The sequence below is a fragment of the Manacus candei genome, unplaced genomic scaffold (assembly GCF_025592945.1).
Source record: "Manacus candei isolate 608988 ecotype Guabito, Panama unplaced genomic scaffold, ASM2559294v1 h1tg000060l, whole genome shotgun sequence".
Taxonomy (NCBI): domain Eukaryota; kingdom Metazoa; phylum Chordata; class Aves; order Passeriformes; family Pipridae; genus Manacus; species Manacus candei.
In genome coordinates, this window is record NW_026138108.1 from 7,515,971 (window position 1) to 7,532,788 (window position 16,818).

General features: G+C 36.0%; 1 protein-coding gene across 15 annotated transcripts in view; it reads left to right on the top strand.

Moving 5' to 3' along the window:
* SOX6 (SRY-box transcription factor 6) overlaps positions 1-16,818 on the top strand; it is a 370,227-nt gene that overhangs the window by 150,369 nt on the left and 203,040 nt on the right. For all 15 annotated transcript variants that reach the window (XM_051803959.1, XM_051803965.1, XM_051803957.1 and 12 more), the window contains one exon: positions 3,199-3,409. In XM_051803959.1, the coding sequence (XP_051659919.1) occupies positions 3,199-3,409 (211 nt within the window). The remainder of the gene's footprint in view (positions 1-3,198; positions 3,410-16,818) is intronic.

Genomic DNA, 16,818 nt, shown 5'->3' on the forward strand with positions numbered 1-16,818 from the left:
AGATGGGGCTCAGAAAGTCATCCATACTGGGTTTCTTATATTGCCAATTCAGATAATGCTCTGCAAATGTATTAGCCATTCGGTGACCCCAATACTACAACTGTAGGGCTAAACAGAACCAGAAATATTAGGAATGCATTTTATTCTTTTATTTTTGTTCTACATTTTAAATACCCACAAAACTGACAGTATAAAAGAATCTATTAATTGGACAAATCCTCCTTCTTGCAAAGGCTGTCATTCTACCTCCATTCCATAAATCTGTATCATTTGCATGGAGTTTAAACTTGTCTCATCTTCATTATGGATATTGGAGTCTCTTGGGCAAGAAAAAGAAGGATGAATTTGCTACCTAATGGAGGCAGGACTTGGAGAGTCTTTCATTAGCAGCAAAAGAACATTGTGCTGGACCACATATCCAGCATCCAGACGAGAGACAGGATGGGTTATCAGGAGGAAGAACATTCAGTTATTTCCACTTGCTCCACAGATTAGCCCTTTCCGGGCTAAACAATAGATTTAGTGTTTCTTGCTGAGAACATGAAAACCCCTGCATTAAACCTGATGGATGTATTTCATGTGCTGTAAAAAGATGTTCTCTCTCGAGAACAGATTCTTTTAAAAGTACTAATTGCTCTTATACTGTTGTCTTCAAAGGTGAAAATGCCATGCTAAAAAGTATTAATTTTTCATTGAGGAAAGTTATAGAAATTCCAGATCTAAATTTGAAAAATACTAGAAGATGCTTTTTTATTACCTCTGTGATAAGACCAAGTTTTAAGAAAGATGCAAAGTAGTTTTCAGAAACAATTAAATATATGAAAACTTTCCATTTTAAAGATGACCTCACCTTGAATATTGTGCACAGTTTTGGTCACCACAATATAAGAAAGGGATTAAGCTGTCAGAGAGTGTCCAAAGGAGGGCCATAAGGATGGTGAAGGGCATTGAGGGGAAGCTGTGTGAGGAGCAGATGAGGGCACTTGGTCTGTTCAGCCTGGCAAAGAGGAGACTGAGCAGAGACCTCATTGCAGTTCCTCCTGAGGAAGAGGAGGGGTAGACACTGGTCTCATCTCTGTGGTGACCAGTGATAGAACCTGAGATAATGTCCTGAAGTTGTGTCAGGGGAGGTTTAGGTTGGATATTAGAAAGAGGTTCTTCATCCAGAGGGTGGTTGGGCACTGGAACAGGCTCCCCAGGGAAGTGGTCACAGCACCAAGCCTGACAGAGTTCAAGAAGCATTTGGATGATACTCTCAGGAACATGGTGTGACTCTTGGGGATGGTCCTGTGCAAGGCCAGGAGTTGGAGGCTTGATGATCATTGTGGGTCCCTTCCAACTCAGAATATTCTGTGATTCTGTAAAAAAAATTATCTCTGTACCTGGTCTAGGATATTGTTGTCCTTTGCGATATTAGATTCTTTAATGAATGCAAATGGGTGGAATGAAAAATTCTCTAATGTTTCATAGATAAAAAAGCAAAGGTAAAGTTTCTGTTCCATGTCACCTCTCTTTCTGTTTGTGCTTACAAAACCTCTGTCACTCCTATTGTGTTGACAGGGTGCTGCTACTACTGGGGTGTAGAGTCTTCTAGTTCCCTGTCTTAGTTAATAAATACTTTTACAACATCACTGGCAAATGCTACCTCCTTCTCCAACGACTGTAAGTGTTGTGCTGATCACCTACTGCTGTGCTTGATGACTATGTGTCACCACCACCTTCTACACAGTCTGCAGCCCTGAGTTACTGTGCTTGCTCCTTGTTGGTGTTGCTCCTTCAGTTACATTGCACAACTACTTGATCTGTTCCAGACTGAAGCAAAAATTTATATCCGATGTTGTTGCTGATGGTTAATGCTTTCTAGCCTTTCTTCAGACCCTGTTTCAGCTAGGGCATTTCCCATCACAAGTTTCTTCAGTAGGTGGATATTTTCAGCTCATAAAGTAGTATATATTCTCCATATATTTATGAGGAACACTGTGCATTGGAAGAATGATTTTTGACAAAACTATTAATTAGTCTCTTACTTTAATTTTTAAATGTATTGCTACTATTATTACTCCTTAATTTTAAAGAAAATGTTTCACAGAATCTAATATACACACTGACATTTCTAAGCTTACCATAAATGAAAAAAAATCATTAGTTCTTTAGCCCAAATGTTTAGCAATCCTAGCCTGGCATTATTAAAAATTAAAATAGAAGAGTAATTTTGGAAAGGAAAGTGTGTAAGAAATTTTTGTGGTTGAGTTTTTGAGGGCAAATTAAAGAATGTGTTCTCATTTTAGCTGAAATTGTGAAAACAGAGATGCAGTGAATATTGCCTCTGTTGCTGGGAGAATATGGGAAGTCTGAGCCAGAGAAGTTCAGAAAGGCTTGACTGTTGGGTGACAACACAATACTGAGAAGAATTGGCATTACTCATTGCTTTTTGATACCTTTTTTGTTTTTTCTTCTTGTTTCTCAATTATGCACTATCTATTGACAAGGGAGATTAATCCTTTTTACTTCTATGCTTTTGACTGTATAACGCCTCTGACACACGTAGTCTCAGTACCTATGTATTGGCATACATGGCTTGTTCTGTCATAAAGTCGTTTCCTTGCTCATTCTTGTCTATGTTGGCCTGAAAGAAACACTTCCTTTTGTATATTAGAAGCATTTTAACCTTCATTCTTAAAAAAAAAATGGTTTAATTTAAAGAGGAGTGAATGAGCATGGGAAGACACATATCATCCGTATTTAACTGTGAAGTAGATTCTTGTTCCTCAGTCTTTGTTGGCCTAACTTTTTCTCTAGTTTTAAAGTGATGTTATTTTCCATTAGCTGAGGGTTTATCCAGGAATAATTTGTACTTGTCTGTACTTTCTCTCTTAGTGCTACACGTATCATCCTTACGTAAGGAACTAAAAAAATCTGTAAAATCTTAACACATTAATTGTTAAAAAGTGTTGAAGTGGCTGTTCCTGACAAGGAAAATCCCTGATGAAGGAAGATGGCATGAGGTATGATGGAAACATAGGGAGAACTGAGCTTAAGGACAAAAGAGCCCTTATGAAGCACTGAAACCAAGAAATTCAAATCATAATGCTCATTTTAAGAACTTAAGGTTACTAATAAATAATGCTTTCAGCTTTTGCCTGCCTGAGATCCTTCTGCCATAAGAGAATATTTTCACACTGTTTTGTTTCTTTGCAGGAGTCAGAGAGTAATAAGTTATGTTCCCTATATTCCTTCCGAAATACCTCTACCTCACCAAACAAGCCCGACGAAGGAGGTCGTGACCGCAGTGAGTTAATGACCAGTGTTAATTTTGGAACGCCGGAACGCCGCAAAGGAAGCTTAGCAGATGTGGTGGACACACTGAAGCAGAAGAAACTAGAAGAAATGACCAGGACTGAGCAAGAAGGTATGTGTTGGAAAAGACTGATACTGTTTCCCTACCCTAAAATCCTATAATTTTTATAGCATAAAGGATGTCTTGGGCATCAAGAGCCATAAAATTGCATGATTGGCAAAGGCTAGGATAAAGTTATTCACAGGTTTCCATGGCAGTGGTAGTTTGAGGTCCTTTAGGGATTTTAGACAAATACGCCAGTTTTTAAAAGTTTTTAAAGTTGGTTGTGAGTCAAAGCAAGAATGTTGGATTAGGTGAAAACTCAGCCCTTACTTGAAAGGTTATGATGAATTCTCAACAGGTTGTAGAGTTGTGAGGGGTATTCTTCAGTGGTATTTGTTCTTCTTCTTTTAAAAGATAAATGTTTATTTTAAACAATAAGAATGAATAAAACACGAGCTGGTTTTTTTTTGCCTTAGAAATTCTCATCTTTCATCACCCTAATGACCCAGTGTCTGTAATTAGGAGAATGGGAAACACTTTAAAGTCTAAAACTATATAGTTCTGGCCTATGTAGCTATAATTGTGCAGTCTGCTCAGATATTGTTACAAGTATTAAAACGGAGAGAAAAATGAGGAAAAATCTTTGAATGCTGAGATAGTTTATGTATTCAGTCCTCATTCAGATACTTTCACTGACTTTGCTAAGATTTTGGCCATGGCAGGAGCCAAGTAGAATTGGAGAGTGAGTTTATCAGTGTATCTGTGCACATGGTCAGGGCCCATCATGAAAATTTCTTTACATATCAAGTAGAATGAAGTCTTGCTTGGTTCTGCAGTAATACCTTCTAGTCTGTGTGCTCATACATGAGTTTGAATCAGTGAAGTTGTGAGAGTAGGAGGCTCTGAAATAGATAAACATGTGGATTCTCTTAGTTATTTTACCAGTGTTGCTTTGTGGCATTAAAAATAACCCAGGAAGATTATTTGTAATGTAGCAGAGCCACAAGGCAGTAGAACTTCGTGATTCATTTTTTTTTTTTTTTTTTTTGAAATATGAAGGAGTTCAGAATTATTTTGACTTTTCAATTTCATGGTATGGTCACAGTGCACTTCAAACAGTGCACTTTAGGTTAGGTTCCCTTGACTCCACGTATCAATGTAGATTTCAATTAAAATTGAAGCTGATACAATAATATGCTTAAATATGGGCTAAAATCATGTAGGGATGGAAGTGGGCTTTCATATTTCTTGGCATAATTGTTAAATGCCAGTACATAGATAAATGTGTTCTATAGGTATCCTTTCTGAAGCTGGTGAAACATCTCTAAAGAGAGAATGTCCCAGATTCTTTGCTACCATCTGTCTGTTTTCAGCTGTAAAGATCACTCTTTCAAAAATTTCTTAGATTTGGTAGTTAGACTTAGAAAACTATTTTAAATATTACTTTAGCAGAATTGTTTTTTGCAGTCAGTAGCAGTCGTTCAACACTCCATGCTAATCAAAGGTCTTGGCTCCTACTTTGCTGTGGGAGTATAAAAGTTGCTGTTGATTATATTGACACCACTATTCCAGGAGTATACTGAATGGTGTGCTAATAAAAATGTGCATCAAAAAGTGTAAACACAGTATCTTAATGTATGGATTCAAGCATTTGATAGCTTATTTTTGTATGAATTCTCTAGAATTTTCAGCGTTTCCTCTGCATTAGTACTCATTAGTTGTTTTAAGAGAGGTATGTGCACAGCAGAGAGATCCCTCTCACTGAGTTGCAGCCTTCTGTGCTATATTTTCTCATCAGTTGTGAAATAAAGGTAATTTCTGATCTATAAAGTAATCTTGCCTTTTATGGACCGCATTATACTGGAAAACTATTCTAAAGTCTGCCTGTAAGTTCAAAGGTATTTGACTGTATCTTCATGTTTAGATTAGATATTCTTCACCGTGAGGGTGGTGAGGCACTAGAACAGGTTGTCCAGAGAAGCTATGGATGCCCCATCCCTGGAAGTGTTCAAGGCCAGGTTGCATGGAGTTCTGAGAACTCTGGTCTAGTGAAAAGTGCTTCTGCCTATGGCAGTGGAGTTGGAATTAGATGATTTTCAAGGTCCCTTCCAACCCAAGCCATTCTATGAAGTTATGTTAAGAGCTTAACTATGTTAAGTTCTTCTCAGTTCATCCAACATTTTCTGTAGAAAAAAAGGTTACTTACATTTAGCAGAAAAGAATGAATAATTGACTGATATTATATAAACTAACACAGAAAATCATTAATAGAAAGATTGGAAATTCTTCAGGATGTTACACTTAGAAAGTTCAATGTGTAGATCAGGAATACCAAAATTCTTATAGCAGGTTTGAATACCTATTTCAGAGGTTTCTCTGAATTAAAAAGAAGTAAATTCTCCATACTTGTTTAAGTAAAATAAAATAATATTTTAAAAATTTTATGACTCTGAACTTGTTTTAACTCTGTGCAGAGTCAGTTGGAGAAATGAGATCTGAGATTATGAAATTGTTTTGCCATCTGATAGTGTCTTTTAAACAACCTGATTAATAGCCTGGTCACACATATGCTACATATGACGCTCTTTAACACCTACATTTTAAAATATGTTTCTGTGCAATTTTTTTCTTAAAATGGTACACAACCAATGCAGCTGAGGAGCTCTTAGTGTACTAAGTTCTGATCTGTCACAAAATTCCTTACCCGAATGAAAAAACACCTGCTGATTTTTTAGCAAATAGAGAGCATAATATATATTGCTTTAATGAATGGAATGGGGAAAAGATGTGTATTTCCATTGTATACTATTGTGTGGGGCTTTAAGTCTTGCATGACTCCTTTAAAAAAATTTAATAATTCATGTGAACCTCTTTTGTAGAGATGACCTCCATGACCATTGATGTAGCTGTGGAATTTGGGCTAATGTACAGTCATATGTCAAAGTAATTGTAGAGTTAGAAGTGGAGTAAAGAACTTGAGCATTCCAGTCGTCAGATCTAACCCCCCATGCGAGTACAGCAAAAAGTCTCTTTTAATATTATTATATAGTCACTTTCTGGTTCATCTTCAGGATCTGAATTTGAGTAATATGACTTGCTGGGGTTAAATACTTAAATATTTTGTGGTATACATTCAGATATTAGGTGTCTGTTATGCTTGTATATACTACTTGTGGTCTCCACTGTACCTCATAACATTGAAAAAGAAATATGTACTGAGAGACTTTATCATGTCTAAATAGATATATTTAATCAGAGTCCTTTGGCTTCTGAAAACAAGTTGTCTGATGAGAATTTCATCTGAGCAGCTGTGACTGAGGAGGTCAACAGGCATTGCCTAGGAGAATATGGCCCAGCTGGCTAAATCTGGTTGTTGTAGTGATTTAAATGGTCAAGTGCTGCTTGTAATCCAGGACCGTCTGTTTGTAAAGGGAAGAGTGAGTGCTTCAGCATAATGTACAGCTGTTTTAATCTCTCTTTAATAGTAGTGCTTCAGCCAGTGTCATGTCTTGTGTATGGTACTGGAAACATGAACGCCTCATGCAGGAAGGTACATACCTTGGGTATGTTTTTAGCATTATTTGGAGTCTGAACAAAGACTACCAACATAACAGAATAAACAATATTTTTTTTGATTTCGGGGTCCAGTATTTGCATTTTTTTGTACATTAAGGCATTCTTGTGTCTTAATTGGTAGTGATTTGGAAATGAGAAAATTGATGAGAATGTTGTAATTGAAAAAGGAAAGAATGCTACAAATATTTAGAGTTAATTTGAGTATGTAAAGACTTTGCTGACTTGTGTTCTCATAAGACAGAAGAGATCAGAAATGAACAGGTGTCTAATTTAATCAACAAGACCAGACTCTAGGGCCTCTTGGATAACTTTAGTATATTCGTCTCGGTTTTTCTGTGAGCAGAAGTATTGTTTTAGTTTTTTTTTTTCTTTGGAAGTAAGTATCCTCCAGTACAATCAAGTATTAAACCTCTATACAGCTCAAATGAAGAGTTTATGTTAGATAGTATGCTCTTACTGCTTCTTTCCCTTTCTATCCCCCTTCACTAAAAGACTTTTCTTTTTGAATATTGCTTATATTACTTTTGTGAGACAGATTTACAGCCTGGGCCACCTGAATTCTAGTCTGAGAATTGGCTTCCAGACAACTATCCTACTGTACTTCATCATAAGCCTCTAGGAGCAATAATTGGTAGTACACATCTTGTCTGTAGCTAGGAGAGCAGATTTCTCCCTTTCAGATCTGGAATGCTAGGTTGGCAGGTCAGCTGGCACTTCTGAGCTGGAAACTGGGCATGTCATTTCTGCTAAGTGCTAAGCCCTCATTACTCAGGGCCTGGATTCCTAATTCACTTTTGACCTTGATTCTGAGCAATGTATACAGTATCATTTTTCAACCAAGTTCAGTTCACAATTCTAGCAGAAGCTTTTTATAAAGTGATTCCCATTCTTGTTTCCTCCTTGAAGACCATAGTTGAATGTTCAGTGATCAAAGATTTTTATGTGTGCATGTTGGAATAATGAACATCTATATAAAGAGGAGTATATTCATAAATTTCCATCTATTCTCTGTCATGTGCACCTGTTTGTACTCTCTCTCTACGGGTGGATATATGTAACTCATAGTCATATATAATATGTCTAAAGATATCTAAATTAAAAATTAAGGGTTCACATGTATTAATAATTTTATATGCAGTAGGGAAAAAATCTTACTGCAGTACTCAGTAGTGATGGTTTTTCTGATTTTTTGTTTTGTTATTTTTTTCCTCCAGGTTCATCAGTTAATAATAATTGAAAATTTTTTGTTATATTGGCTTAAAATAGACACTTCCCCTATAAAATGTTCTATTATTCCAGTAAGGACAGTATACTCAATTATTGCACACACAAATATGTACATATTTCCTGTTAATTTATTTGGGAATGAAGAAACTTAAACTTTCCCATACTGTGTTTTATAAGTGGACATTTTGGTTGTAATTTTGATTGTAATTTTATGCAGGGTTGTTTAGTTGTTGTTATTGTTATTATTGAGGTTTCGTTTGGGTTTTTTGTTATTGTTGTTTTGAGTTCTTTTTTAATGGAATCTGTGCATATTATATTAAATGAATGGAAAGTTTCTGTTTTGTATTCTTTGTTTTAAGCCTGTTCTCAGCCACAACTGAGAACAGAAAGTGTTCAGACATAAACAAACATATACTTGGTTTTAGTATAGTTTTTAGCATAACCTTTGTGGACAGTACATGTCAGGAGTTCTCCTTTGTGGATCAGTCTTAGAAGTGAACTGTTGACCATTTGTGGTCAATGAATATTTTTAAATGTTTTTCAGAATTTTTACAGAGATTTAGTTCAAGTTACCTGTCTTGTGGTGTGCTGTATACCCACATTTTCTACTGACAGTCATGATCCTTGGTTCTCCTAATACACTTGGCATTTAGAGACCGTTTATAGACCCTTGTTCTTTATTATTTTTTTTTTATGGCTACAGATATTTTGTTCTCTTTCAAGGCTTTAAAAATGTTGCTGTGTTTTGCTATTAGGATTATCCAAAGTAATGGTTAAAAATGAGTTAATACTACTGTTTTCTTTTTTTATGATATCTATTAAATTTACAAATGACAACTGGCATTCCTCTCAGCTAGAAACAAGCCCTTTGGATATTAAAAACCCCACCCTCTTCAAACTTCTTTCATCACCTTTGAAAAACCTTGTCATCTCTGCTAGGTACCACTCTCATCGTGTTTCCTTTTTCTTCTTAAAAATCAGTTTTGCTAAGTAAATTCAGAATCAGTTATGTGTATGGTTAATTTAATACTTATCTTTCACTTGCTTTTTTTAGAAGCCATATATGACATCTAAGATGAAGATTTTTTCTTCTAGACTCCAAACATGCTTCCAAAAGCCCAAAGGTCCACACAATAAATAGATGACTCAGATCAAGTTAAAGGAGAGATATGAAACACATTTTCTTAAATCACTGTTTACTTCAATTACTTACCTCTTTACCAAATAATTAAATGCAACTTACTCTTTCTCTCTCTCTCTCTTTCTTTTTTTTCAATCCAATTACCTTGGTAAAAGCACATTGATTACTCTTTTTCCTTGCAATATATACTGCCGTTTTAGAAAAAGATATTCTTTTATTTATAGATGTTTTATAGATCATAAAATGTCTAAGAATTCATTTATTGAAGTGCATAGTGAATTCCAATATCTCAATATGTTAAATTAAAATAATATAAGACTTTTTAGGAACATTACCACAAAGAAAGTGTTTTATAGGGTTATTTTCTGGTAACTAAAAGAATTTGCAGCTTTTTTTTTTCATTCTATCCGTTGTATTTGATTTTTCCATCAAAAATTCATTCTGTTAAATTTTATTACAATTTTAATGAAATTTCGACTGTAATATGTGTTTACATATTTCTTTTTTGCAATGACAGACCCAGTGTGTGTAACCATACTGTATCCGGTCATTAATATTTTGTCTCATATTTTTATTTATCATTCTAGGTTTGTGAAGATTTATGCATTTTTGATTTTTTTACTTTCTCATATTCTTTAAGTCTTTCAGAGTACTGTTTTGTGATTAAATGCTATCTCACAAATTTTATTTAAGAAAGTGGCACATATTGTCATTTTTCCACCTTATCTTTGCATTTATTATCTGGCTGCCTACACTAAAGTCTTACCCAATGTTGTTGCATTTGAGCATCTAGTCATTACTCAAAGGTTTTGTGTTGATATAGTAATTTTTCAGTACTTTTCAGTATGCCTCATGCTACATTTGAAAGCTTCACTTCAGTTTTCTTTGTTCTGAAATTCATTCATGGCACACAAAAAGAGTATAGTACAGACTTTTACATGGGTATCGTGAAGAATGAGACTTACATGAATAGGTTGATAAATTGTATAGATCATCTGTTTTGCTTTAAGGTTTTCATATCTCTTCCATTCTTAGATCTTATTCAGCATCATCATCAGGAACCTGGTTAGTCTGATAGTAGCCATGTGAGAATTTGCCAGGCAAAAATACACCTTGGTTGCTACCAGGCAGTTACCTAGGTGTAGGACCCATGGGATTTTCTGGAGCTTCTACTTTTCCGGAGGTTCAGTTTCCCGATGCAGGTTGTTCCTCTGCATATCTACAAAATTGTTGCTTTTGCTGGTAAAGAGAGTTGATCATATTGAATCCTGATGGGGGAAGAGTCTGACATTCAGGACTCAATTCTAGCTATGCAAATTCTTTATTTTTGGGTAGATAATTGCTCTCACCATTTTGAGATACTTACATCACATTGAAAAAATGTCTTTATTCAACCCAGAATATTTGAGATGAGTAAAAATCCTTTTCATTAGAACAAATGAGCCTTCACCCTTTTCTCATTTTCTCTGAATTTGAGCGGTAGATCAGGACAGATTACACTGAAAAAGGCTGAAATATTCTCAGTGCCAGCATCTACTGACCATTCCAACCAGTTCTTCCCCAGCAATTGTTTTCTAATGTCCTACCTTCAGGAATCATCTCACCTTTTCTTTTTCTTTAATCCCACTCTACACATTTTATTGTGTGACAAATTGTGTCCATGTTTCCATTTTATATAATTTTCTGCGCTATGCTACTCCACACTTTTGTCTCCTTTTTAGACATGGTAAAACATCTGCTATCTATACACTATTTGTATGATATTAGTATTGTGAAAGCATTATTAAAATAGCATATCTTAAAAACTATCTTTTTCCTAGGGGCAGTAAGAAGGGCAAGTTCAGTGTGAATAGGTACAACTGACACTGAGCTCTGTGGTAAAGAATGTGAGTAAATAGCTGTAAAAATATGGTGAGTTGCTTCAGTTGCATGATCTTGGCAGCAGAAATATAGATTCAAACTTCATTGGTTTCTGATGTACTGTGACACAAGCAATGTTATGATCAGATCATGCTTTAAAATGGCAATTGAAATACATTTTGTAACCATCAGGTTAATAGTAGGGACTAGACTGCAATACTTCCCTTCCTAAAATTGCTAATGTAAATATAAAAATACAAGGGAAAAATGGGACTCAAACATGGCTGATCTTGTATGCCATTGTATTTTCCAAGTTCTGTAAGGTGAATGGCCTCAGATTTCTTTGGTGATGAACTTTAGTTTTAGTTGGTTTTATTTGCTTTGCCATTCCTGCTGGTTTGCAACAGGGCCTAAAAGTGCTTTAAGTGCTTGTGACTGAGGTAATGAATGAAAATATCTTTCCAGCACTGAGAGTATTGCATTAGACTGAATAGTCACCTTACTTGTAAAAGCACTATTAGAGAAGGGCAGCTGTAAGTAAGGATAACGATTTGTGTCCAGTGCTTATTTACTGAAAATTGTAAATGTATTATTTATTGAGAGCTCTCCAGACAGTGCTTGTCAGAATAAAAATGTCAACTCTAAGCAAAACGTTATAATACATAATAAAAATGCTAGATACACACTTTAGAGATACAGTTAATTAGATCTGCTTTTCTTAAAGAAATGACAGTAAAAATGCTCAGCAGCATATACGTTTTAAATGCTGATATATTCCTTATTTTTCTATACCATATTTGGTTTAGATACCTTGTCATTATTTAAAAATAATTTTGACAACTTTATTTGGTTGCCACAAGAGAGACAGAGGTACTTTCTCCTGGGCTTCACGAGGTGGCTGCATGCTCAGGCTGTCTTCATCTAATGGAGAGAGCAGCTACTTTTACCTCTGTGTTTTATTCTGAAACTCCAAGATGCCACTTGTTGCCTCCAGTGAAAGCAACAAACAACTATTAAGATCAGTCTTCAGCCATGCTAATTAACCCCAAATAATATTGTGTTAAGGAGGCTAAATTCATTCAACATCACTGTTACTTTTGTGTATTATTAAATGTGAGTAGGAATTAATGAGAAAAAAAGTAGTTTTTTTTTTTAATTTAAGTATTTTATTTAAGTATTTTTAGGCATTTTTATTTTCTCTGAAATTTACAATGGGAAGAATATAAGCTTAAAAAAATTTGGAAATCTGCTAGAGTGTTTTTGAGTGTGAGGGAGGGACTTGGCTTTTGAATTTATCCTTTTTACAAAGAACTGCTCAGTTCGGCACCATAAAATTTAGTATGTCATCATTAAAAGCAGCTTTCTTCTCTCAAGTGTATCAGCCAATATGAGAAAAAGCCTTATATCTATATTCTCCTACACTCAGTTTGCTGTGGGTTCCATAGAATCAGAAAATCACAAAGTGGCTGAGGTGAGAAGGCACTGTCCAACCCCTCTGTGCAGAGCACAATCACCTAGAACAAGTTGTTTAGAGACATGTCCCATCAGTTTTTGTATATCTCCAAGGATGGAAACCCCTCAGCCTGTTCAGTGTTTGGTCATCCTTACAATAAGAAAGATTTTTTTTCTTATGTTTCAAGGGAATTTCCTGTATTTCTATTTGTTCCCTTTGCCTCTGAGGCTGTCGTTGGGCACCACTGAGAAGTGCGCGGATCTGCCTTTGTTACTCCTGCCATCAGATATTTGTATGTTATCCCCTGGGGCCTGCTCTTTTCCAACCTAAACACTCATGGCACTCTCAACCCCTCTTCATATGAGAGATGCTCCAGTCACTTGTTTGCCTTGTGGCCCATTTGGGAGTCTCTCCAGTATGCCCATGTCTTTCTTGAACTCGGGAGCCCAGAAGTGGACACAGCACCCAAAGTGTGATCTCCAATATGTTTTATTTTAAAGCCACTGGTTCTGCACTGTAGGACTGAGCTGGTGCCCTTAAATCCAAGAGGGGCTTTATCAAGAACTTCAGTGGTGTGTGCTCAAGCCCTGGCTGTATAATTTGAGTTTTCATCCTGTCTGTGTGCTCTTCCTTCCTGGCGTGTAGCTGATGAGTGCAAAGTGAAAACCAGGAATAAAAACATAAGTCAGTGTTCTTAACTACGTATTTCTGTGCTTCATAAATGTGTTTTGGATTGTGAGGAATCCTTCTAATTCCCATTTGTAGCCAGGCTTCTTCCTTGTTTACTCATTGGCATGTTGATCTCCAAAATGAAGCAAGAGTTAGTGGTGGTTAATGTGTCAAAGCCTCCCACTTCTGTCTTGCTTTAATAACGTAAAGAAGTGGTGGTGTTTTTGTAAAGTTCAAACTGTGATATTCTTGAAAAAAAAAGTGCAATAGTCCTTGTTAAATATAGTCTTGAGGGCAAGTACTGTGTAAACATCTGCAGAGAGCTCCTGTTAGCATTGCTCTGTCCTGACTAGCAGCTCTCACTCTGTTGCAGTCTTGGGTCGGTCCTTAACATGGGCTGCCAATCAGTAAAGCTGTGCCAAAATGTCTTGTTCTACAGCCTAGCATTTTGGAATGTATCTAATAGCTGTTTTCTTTTATTAATCATAATATATTTTTAGTTTTACTTACATAGGTGCCCAGAGTTCCTGGGCACAGTGCCCTATGTATGAATGGCTGTTTATTTTCATCTTCCTCTTTGTTAACTGTTTTACTTAATGCTTTACATAACCATTTGCCATATTTCGACATGAAGCTACAATGCACTGCTGCCTGCTCACATTTCTTAAAGAACTTGATGTGACAACACCCTCTACAGTAAATCATGATCTTCACTGAACCTAAGAAAACCCATCTTGAATACTCTTCTGTCTTTTTATTTGTTCGAAAATGTTGAAGAAAGCAGGCTCTTTCACCCATCTGGAAGAAGTCTGAACACTACAGCCTAGAGAGCCTGTAGTTGCACCAAAACCTTTGAAGGCTCTGTACTGAATTTCTTAGTCTAATGCCACCTTAAGAATGAATTCTGTTTGCATTTATAGCTGTGCTGTATGTGTCACGGGATATGCATGAGGACAGGATTTGGTTCTTCCTACTCTATCTTAAAATTTACCTGCATATTCAATATTTAAAACAGCTCTGCTTCTCAGTGTAGGTCTAAGCAGTCCTTATCATATCTTAAATATGTAACAAGCAGATTACTTTTAAATATTTACAATGAAACAAAAACTAACACATCGGGCAGAGGTTTGTTAAAATGTCAGAACTTGCCGTAGTAAAAAATAAATATTGAACCAAGTTTATTCCTGAGGTAACTCTATTAATTTCAATGGAATTACTGCAGGAGTAGTTCTGGAAAAAATCTGCCTAGATTTTATATCATAATTTTAATATTTTGTTACAGAACTTTGAATAACCCAGAAATAATTTTATAGATCTGGCATGCACACGCATCACTGAGTAAAATAAGATTCCTTCGCTTCAGTTTCTGTTCCCTCTGTGGATGTTTGTGTTTTAGCTGTTTAAATGTGATTGTTGCAGCTTTGTTAATAGGTTTTGTTACATCTGCAGTTATACTTGTAATTAAAAATTTAGTTGGAGCATTGGTTCCACTAGGTTTCAGTGTATCTGGTGTTTCTGTGATATAATGACTAGACAAAGAATCATGTCTGTTGCCCTTTTGTGTCTGTGTATCAGGTAACACAACAGACAGTGGCCAGACATATGACCTCAAAAATCAAACCAATTTGTTAATGAACTAACAAGGCAATGTAATAAGCATCTCTATTCAGTCATTTTCCTCAGCTTTCAGTTATTCCTTAGAGCAAGAGTAGTTAGTGCTGTATCAACAAATTATTTGATGACAATAATTTGGCTGATGAGAATACAAGGAAAAAGCCACAATCTAATTAGAAAACACTGTATATTAGGTGGCAAAATGTGACTAATGTTTTATCTCTAATTGTAAAACTGCAATTTGCGACTTTTGGTAGTTAACGGTTTTTACACCCCCCCCTTCCTTCTTTCTGCAAAGAAAATCATTAAAAAAAAGGCCAAAAAGAGACTACAGGATTTGAAACACAGTGGCCCTGAAGTGATGGGAAAATGGCCAAGGTGTCACAGCTAATTTCTGACCCTGCTTTATGAGTTCTGCTGTTCCTTATTCCCCTTGTCAGTCTGTGAATCCCTGAGGCTGTACACACTGGCCTAACATCACTCAACTCCAGTTTTATATCCTCTTTTAATAATGTTGAGTCTATTCTGTCCAACTTTGATTCAGACAACCTGCTTGTCTTGAAAAAGTGATATATTTAATCAGTGGCTCTGTCTCCAGCATAGCTCCCACTGCGTGAGACTAGAGCCAAAGAGTAGTGCAGTGGCCTGTCACTTCTGTTTGAATAGGTAATGTGGAGCCGCTCAGCCGAAGAGACAGGAGCTGGAACTGCTTGTTAGGACACATGATCAAAAGCCACTCTCTGCTTTCTGCCAATCAAGCCTCATGTCGCCTTGTGGGGCAGACATTAAATAGATTTTTCTGCCGTACACTGTGGGCACTTTGCCAGTTTGACATGTGAACTGTTACAAAAGATACTAGAGTTTCCACTTCTTGCTGACTGCTTTTAAATATTACCAAACCCTTGCTGTCCAAAGTAGAATATTTTAAATAATGGATTATGATAAATCTCCACTACAATTAGGCAGTCTCCTTCCTGCCCCCAATTGTTCAAAGATATTTTTAAAAACAAAAGTGTAACTTGGCTTCAGAAAACAAACAGGCGAACAAAAAAAGTGTTGAACAACCCTATGGCACATAGATTTGAACAGCATGATTATTATCTGAGAATTATAGCGAGTTGTTGCTTTCACTTGTGTGATTTTGAATATTGTTTCTATTTTTGGTCTTCTTACATTATTTAATTAGATTTTCCTAGTTGTGATCATAGCACTATTTTATTATTATTATGTTTATGTGGGGGGATATTAAAGTTGGCCTTTTTTTCTTCTGTAAATGAGGTTGAATTTATTTATTGTGTTTATTGGCTGCCGGTGCAAATATAAATGTCTTAAAATGGCTCTGTAGTTGGTTTTCGTTACACTTTCCCTTGGTTTTTTCTCTTTGTCTATTACCCTTCATAACCACCTCAGCTCTTGTGCCCATGGCAACAAAGCTCAGTGGTTGAGGCTAACAAAGATGACATTTAAGCTTTGCCTAAGTAATGAATATTCTTTTGTAACTTCCAGGGCCAATGAATTTGTGTCATTTTTTAGAGGTCTCCAGTACCTAGAGAACTGCTTCTATTTATGTACTTGTGGTCATGATATGCAGATATTTGCTCCCTTGTGCTTGCCTTTCCTGATATATCTTTTCCTTTTCTTCTGGGTTTTTTTTTTTTTTTTTGAGTAAAACTTTTTTTTTAACCAAAACATACCATGGCAATCTAGTGGAATTCATTTAAACAGTGAGCTACACATAAACAGCTGCTCCTTCAATAAGCCATTCTTTATAATACCCTTATTACCTTCTAGTGTCTCAAATTCTGATTAGTCAACAGTGCTGATTACTGTATGGCATTCCACTGCCCATCTTCCTTCTGCTCAGCTGCTCTTGTCTTAGCTGTTATGTGATTACAACACAACTTGTGCATTGTTTCTCCAAGTTGTTCTTCATATTGT